The sequence below is a fragment of the Notothenia coriiceps genome, unplaced genomic scaffold (assembly GCF_000735185.1).
Source record: "Notothenia coriiceps isolate Sejong01 unplaced genomic scaffold, NC01 NC01_scaffold00000161, whole genome shotgun sequence".
Classification (NCBI taxonomy): domain Eukaryota; kingdom Metazoa; phylum Chordata; class Actinopteri; order Perciformes; family Nototheniidae; genus Notothenia; species Notothenia coriiceps.
In genome coordinates, this window is record NW_011332862.1 from 1,063 (window position 1) to 8,426 (window position 7,364).

General features: G+C 40.8%; 1 protein-coding gene across 1 annotated transcript; it reads right to left on the reverse strand.

Annotated features, from left to right (window-relative positions):
* Positions 1 to 206: 206 nt before the first annotated feature.
* LOC104946697 (glycerophosphodiester phosphodiesterase domain-containing protein 5-like) lies at positions 207 to 5,672 on the reverse strand (the record flags this gene model as incomplete). The annotated part of the gene is made up of 9 exons (XM_010772607.1): positions 5,475 to 5,672; positions 4,263 to 4,345; positions 3,850 to 4,000; positions 3,203 to 3,424; positions 2,503 to 2,648; positions 1,314 to 1,461; positions 885 to 967; positions 551 to 565; positions 207 to 319 (listed from the first exon to the last, which is right to left on the reverse strand). Coding segments are annotated over exons 1-9 (1,159 nt in total), but the record flags the coding sequence as incomplete, so codon positions are not given.
* Between the last annotated feature and the right edge of the window lie 1,692 nt (positions 5,673 to 7,364).

The following is a 7,364-nucleotide window of genomic DNA, read 5'->3' on the forward strand; positions in this document are numbered from 1 at the left end:
AATGACGTTCAAGAACGGCCTCTCGTGTATGATTGCTTAAATAAATAACATCAATACTACAATGTATACAGTGATATATAAGTATTAATGTATACTAATGCTGGATTGCAAGTCTATGGACTCGGAGTCCTTCTCTGAGGACATTTAAAGCCTCATTCGATCACTCATCAGACTGTTTCAGGATGTGAATGGAATCAAATCTGCACCTGAGAATATGAGCTTCTCCTTCATGACGTTGAGGTCCCGATTAGTCCGATTGGCCACAGCGTTGAGCACGATCTGTTCCGGGTTATAGTTCTGCATCCCGCTCATCTTCCACCTGACACAGCACACACACACAGCATTACATAGAGGCAACGAGTGTTCCATTAAAACTATAACATGTATTACTTCTGGGATACATATAACATTATCTAAAAAATAAATGGAATGTCCTTTGATAAACAAGAGGTAGACAAGTAGAGAGACAGAAAGGAACAAGTCGGCCTTAAGGTGTCTGGCAGGAAACACACGGAGGGACCGAGGAGGCAGAGAGAAAGGCAGAGGGTACCTGATCATATGATAGCTGACAGACGCCGGGGGGCAGGAGCAAGGTTGCATGCAGATCAGGCAGAGCACAGGACAAATGTTAAAGGACAAGAGAAAGAGAGGACAAAGAGAGGTTATAGCATGGAGGACACATATGGAAACATTGAGATTAGGAAAAAAAGGGAAAATAAAATGAAGAGTCAGTGTAGAGGCTGAGCTCAGGTCCAATTAGATCAGAGGATGGTGTTCACAGTACAGTCACTCTACATGTATCTGTGCTGCTCCTGATAACATTTGTGTGTGTGTTGTCAGTTTACATCTCTTCCACTCAACATGATCACAGAACAACTACTTACTTCTGAAAACAGAAAATCCCTATGACTAAGGCGATGGACACCAGATCTGACGTGAGCCAGATGAAGCGGTAAGCGCTCCGACTCTGCAAGAGAAGAAAAAAGAAGAGCAGTTTTCAGTCAGCGCCACTGGAGGTCAGCATCATCATGCATTTCTCCTGAAGCTTACAGAACACAAAGTCTATTCAGCACAGAGCGACTGTGCAGCTGTACTCTGTCTCTGATTGTCTCTTTCCCAGGGTCCTGTTGTTCTCCAACGCCACGCTGAGCCCTCATATCTCTGCGCCCTCGCCTCGGGTCTCGCTGGGCCCTCGTCAGTCTCTGTCCTCTCTCCTGCTGTCCTCTCGTCTCGCTGTGTGACCGTGTGTGACCGTGTGTGACCGTGTGTGTGTGTGTGATGTCAGATGAGAGACAGAGAGCAGAGCTGTTTACCATGAGCCAGATGGGGTAAGGCACCTTTCGGAGGACTTGTGGGGCATCAGAGGACACAGAAGACACCCCGCTGCACCAGAGGACGGAGTAGAGCCAGGGCGCGTTGACTGCGGACACAGTCACACTCACATTATGGGCCAGATACTCCCTGCGGAAAGGCAAATAAAAATGAGGAAAATAATCCTCTCGTTTTCACTCTTGTTTAACTTCAGGTTAAAGAATATTGTCACTTTAGATGTTGTCACTCAACAATGGCCCATTGACACAGATTCTTATATCCTCCAACAGACACCATGTGAGCCCTTCCTCATTCAAATCACTGTGAACCCTAAACTCCTCTGCATGCATACAATGCTATGAATTAAAAAATGTACCCCTTTAAATTTCGATATACTACTTATATTTTAATTTTCAGAGTAACTACTATTATTGTTGTACTTACTTTTTATTATATTTGTTGTATATTTATATTTCTTGTAAACATTTATTTTCGTTTTACCTGTAATAGTTTCATATTTGCTTCTCTTTCACACATTTTCTTTTTCACAAATTATTTTACATGTGTAAATGTACTTGGCATGAACCTGATTCTGGTTTGGTTTATCAGACACCTATGCATTGTGACACTGTGACACATACAGTACAACCTACAGTATTTCACCTAAATATGCTATAACGTTTTTTGTTCCTGAAATCAAGAAAGTGGATTACACTGTTGACATTTAGTATGATGGTTATGCATATAACGATATATATATAAAAGGCAATAAAAAAGTTAATTTTGTTCAATAAACTTAGATGATGTTGCATATTTCCATACAACAATCACCAACATCATATAAATGAAAATCTGGTGATAAGTTGTGGGGTTGTTTGCTGCATCAGAAACAACCCCAGAGTTTTCTTTAAGTGGGTAGTTACAAACATTTAATGCTGACTCAAGTGAATCACTTGAGGACATTTATCACGTTCCTCTGGAGACACTAAAGGCTTCACTTCTGCAGTACTCTTCAACACGAGAAAACAGATTCATGTCTAAAAGCATTCTCTTTAATATTACATTTCCAATGCTTAGTGGGAGACTTCTCTTGATTTAGTTCCCATGTTTAGTATGCAGTTGCAAGGGAACATGGAAGACAAAAATAAAATATAATCAATACAATGGTTGTCTCCAGCAGTGGATGCTCACTGTATGTCTGTGTGGCTGGCCTTGCTGTAGTGCAGGGTGAGGCTTGTTATCCCCCTCTGCCGTATCTCTTCCAGTGACAGCTTCTCATTGGCGCTCTGCGGCAGCCCTCGCACCCTCCCCCTGTCCGTGTCGGGGGTCCACGTCACCTGGCACACACACATATGACATGGACAGACCCTGGTCAGGAAGATTGCACTGCTACATATCTAGAAATGTTACACTTTTATAGAAAAAGGCGCTGCTTGTGGAATATGTTTTAAATATAATTTGATATACAGGAATAACTTTATTACATCTTACCACCCATTTCTTTTTGATGGTCACTAAGTTGGAAAATATATTTATTTTGGATTTCCAACCTAACCCTAGTCCCACTTCATTGGAAAATATATTTATTTCTTTCAGTCCTGAAAGCACTCTGCAACTGATTTCAACTAAAAGGAAGAGTAAATGTGGTTTGCTTTGTGGAAAAAAGCAATCATATATATCATAGCAATAATAATATATTTGATATAATATTATTGCTTTCAACTAACCTAATACAGTAATGTGAAATCTGTTGACATGAAACCTTTAATTAAAGTCATCATTTCAGTTTTTCAGTGTGACAGCTGTTTACTTCAGCATGGTTCACTGGGGTTCCTACAAGCAGCACCTTTTAGTAATGAAAGGATATTATGGAGGGACCTACAATCCTCACCCTCTTGGGGGAAATCCCAGCTTTCTGCACGGCCCACAGCGTGTCCATGAACCAGCTGCGGTGGCGCGGATGCTCCGGTGGAGGCCGGCGGATGTCGAGCAGAGCGGAGCCGTTGGCCCTGGCTGCCAGACGCAGCATGTCCACCAGACTGCAGACCGTCTGGTTGCCTATCCTGAGGCGGTCCCTGGCAGTCAGGGTCTCTACGGTCCAATAGGGGTCGCTCTAGGAGCAGAGGTCAGAAGAGAGTCAGACACAGAGATAGAACGTACACTATTTTCTTCGGTAGACAATTAGCATATACAATATTTGAAACATGCTTGGTTTATCTTAAGATTTTAGACTAGATTTAGACTTGTTGTCTTTGTATCTTCCTGTCTGTCTTCTAAACCAGAACGTTCTAATGCCATTTGTTGGATAACTTCAAATCAAAGAAAGTGACAAAAAAGTATTTATTTATATAACACCTCAAACATGTTGTAAGTTTTACTACATGGTCAATTCCTTTGACCACCAACTACAATTTCACAATACAAAAAGGAAGTTATTTGTAGCAACAGAATATGGGAGTAATGTTGGGTTATTGATGAGAATTTGCCCAAACAAATCAAACACAATAATATGAGTTGAGGCGAAGTGGATTCCAGTACCTTCAGAAACCACTGGCCTGCGTTTAGAGAGTGAATCTCTGTCCAGTTGAAGAGAGAAGCATCCTCAAACTGCCGGGCTGGGAACACCTTCCCAACGTCTGTGGTTCGTCTCAACGTGCGGTCCCGCATCAGGAAAGGAACACCGTCTACACTGGAATGAAAAAATTGTCAGAAATTATGTATTTTAGAAAACAAATTATGTTTAAGTATTTATCTTAGTAAAATGAAACCTTTTCCTAACAATAAAAACAGCAGCCCATTGAAACATTCAAGACAAAAGGCAAAATGTGACTATATATAGCATCTCTCTCATTAAATCTAAATGCTTCTATTTCTCAACTGTGGAACTTCAGAGCACTCTAAATTCATGAAATTAAATAATCCATGATTAAAATGTTAAAGTGATTAATAACCTGATAGTGACGTCTGCCTCCAGGGAGCTGGCTCCATTCTGCAGAGCTCGGTTAAAGGACACGATGGTGTTTTCTGGGGCCAGCTAGAGCAAAGGGGGGGGGACTATTGTTAGTCACTGGGGGTTGAAAACACATCAAGAGGACGGGATATAAAGGCACATTTAAAAATCCAAGCATGATTTTTTTAAGAAACAAAACTTTGCGGCATATCATTAAAGTAAAGCCTAAAAGGCACAGTAACTAGTTGCATCATGCATATTTACACACCACAAATCAAGTACTATATGTTGATTGAAATTCTCTATAAACATCAAGAAGAGAATACAGAGAGAGAATGAAACTAAGACAAACAGCCAAGAAGCCAACTAGAGTAATGAAAGCTAGCTGGTAAGATGGCCATGGCTAGCCATGCTAAAACTAAATTTACCGGTACTTCCCTATTGTTTTTTTGACGAGCCAACATTTTTGTTAGTTTGTTGCTTATTTAACTTGACTAATCCTATGATAATGAAAAAATAACTAATATTTTGCCTTTGCAGAGTAACAGTGACTGATCAAAGTATCCAACAGAATGCTGCATTGATGATGTATTTTTGTAGGCCAATCCAGAAATTAGCATTGCAAGGGCCACAAGATCCGTGACAAACACATGTTTATGGTAATTGCACATTTTTGTCTCAAAATATAAACCCCACTTTTAGAATTGTTGAAGTGTAGCCCAAATGCAATGAGCAGAAGTGAAAGTTAACATTATGCTTTACCAACTACATGGCGGGCGCATTACCTTACACTACCACCACTAAGCTAAAAGTGGCTAATTTTTTGCTTGATGGTGTTTACCTGTCTAACATAGACGTGTAAAATCTTCGAACATTCACAAGCGGGGCGTTAAGTTTTAATTTTATGTCGTAAAACAGAAGGTATTAACCTAAGCTTGTGTTCAACACATACCTTATTTTGGAAATCTAACCAAAAACACACTTTCCAAAAACCAGTGACTTTAGGCAGCCTAAAAGTGCCAAAATACTAACTCCTTTTCCAGGTTTAGGACTCATTCTTGCAAGACTCTATGGAAATTACCCTATGATATTGTTTCAAAATGAAAGGAAATAGAACAATATTCAGTAGAATACATATAAAGCAACTGATCCATCAGAAGATCAAGTAAACAACATCTGACGGTGACACGTTCACACAGAACAATGAACTCACCATAGGAGCTCCCCGTCGACCAATGATGTCTGGCCGGGGTCGGAGTGTGTGCCGGTCCATAATGCAGGGGCAGCTGAATGCGAGTGGTGCCAAATAGACAGCCAGAAGGATGATGATGTAGATCACCAACACCGTCACCTGAAAATCTAGAAGGGAGGTGTAAGAGACTTTTAGGTTCACTTCCTTTATCTTCTGCATGTCTCATCTACTCATTATGTTAAGAAATGTTTTTGTTGAAAGTATTTAAGTGCGGGAGTGGCCTGCGGTGGCCTGTGGTGGCCTACAATCGCATTGCTTGGCTGTCTTATCACTGGACCGTCTTCCTTAATGTTAATAATGTTAATGTTAATAGGGTTCAGCACATGAGCAGAACCCTAAAAGTCTTCCTGTTCGCCAGCACTGCTAACACAGGGTTGCCAACTTTGGGTACCTGGCTGGAGTGAGATTTTGATATCATGGGTTTAATTACACATATGCGCACGAAATGACTGCTATCGTGTCAGCAGCGGGACCTTAGCATATATATAGGATATATATATACAATATATACAAATACACAATATTGGACACAGACTATAAAGGGCACAAAGTTTCATTCACTAATGAAAGTCAAACACATGTTTGTTTCCACTGTTTTATTGTGTGCCTGTCGCAATGAGCAATGAATTGACTTATCGTACGATAAATAAAAATGAACTCGACAAATTGCCATTTACATGAGGATGTGACTAGCAGTTTGAAAGGATGTACTTGAATTATTATTATATATTATCATTATGTCAGTGGTCTAAAATGGTCATATAACGGTGCCGAACAATATTATCGTTTATCGCAATAATTTCCGGGAAAATGTATCTAACAAAATTAATTATCGTGAGAGGCCTATACGTGAAACACACACACACACAAACAAACCTACAGACTTACTCCAAACTGCCAAATATATTAATTAACACACTCTCACTCTGATACACTCCTTGACTCTATTTTGGCCTAGTAGAACAATAAGCACCAGACTTTTATTTTTTATAATTTCTACTGGATCTTAGATCTGCGCATGCGCAATACGGGTCAGGGATTGACCAACCGGCTCCCACTGCTCTGCTGTCTGTTAACGTTGTTAAGAGTGGTGGGGGGCGGGGAGGGAGAAGATCGACAGCTTGAGTAGCTGTCAACTCAACATTGTAAATAATCAACCAAAAACGATCGCAGGTTCATCTTGTTTTTGGCGTGAGAATAGTTTGGGCAGCGTGAGAGCGTGAGATTGACAGTGAAAGCGTGTGTCACACGCCAGATGCGTGAGAGTTGGCCCTTTGCTAACAAAAGCAAACATTTATTGATGTATTGTCTCTCCACAGTTGACTTAAAGGACACCTATTATGCAAATTGCACTTTTTGATGTCTTTTATACATAAATATGTGACCCCGGTGTGTAAGGAGACTCACAAAGTGTCCGAAAATACAACCTCTCTCTTTTCCTCCTTACCCACATCTCTAAAACCGGGGGTACAAAAGAGCTGATCCAGATTTGCTGAGAACTTGACCTCATTACTGAAATGTGGGATGGCTTTACATTGAACTCATGGCAACTTCCAGGAGTTCAATGTTCAATGTAGGGACGATAGGTTGGGCCGTGGCAGTTGGCTAGCTGAATCCCCTCCCGCTGCTTTGTATCTGTGTATTCAACAGGATGTCTACGAGAGATTTTATCACGTTTAGCTGGGTTTATGCTGGAAGAAAGCATTCTCTTCACAGAGCTCACCGCTTGCATGCGGATAGGTGATCTTTAACTTCACAATTGCAGCAACAGGTTAGATCAGAACCAATGGCATACTGCAAGGTAAAAAACAAAGTGACAACTATCCTCAGCCTAGCCACAGCTTACTGACC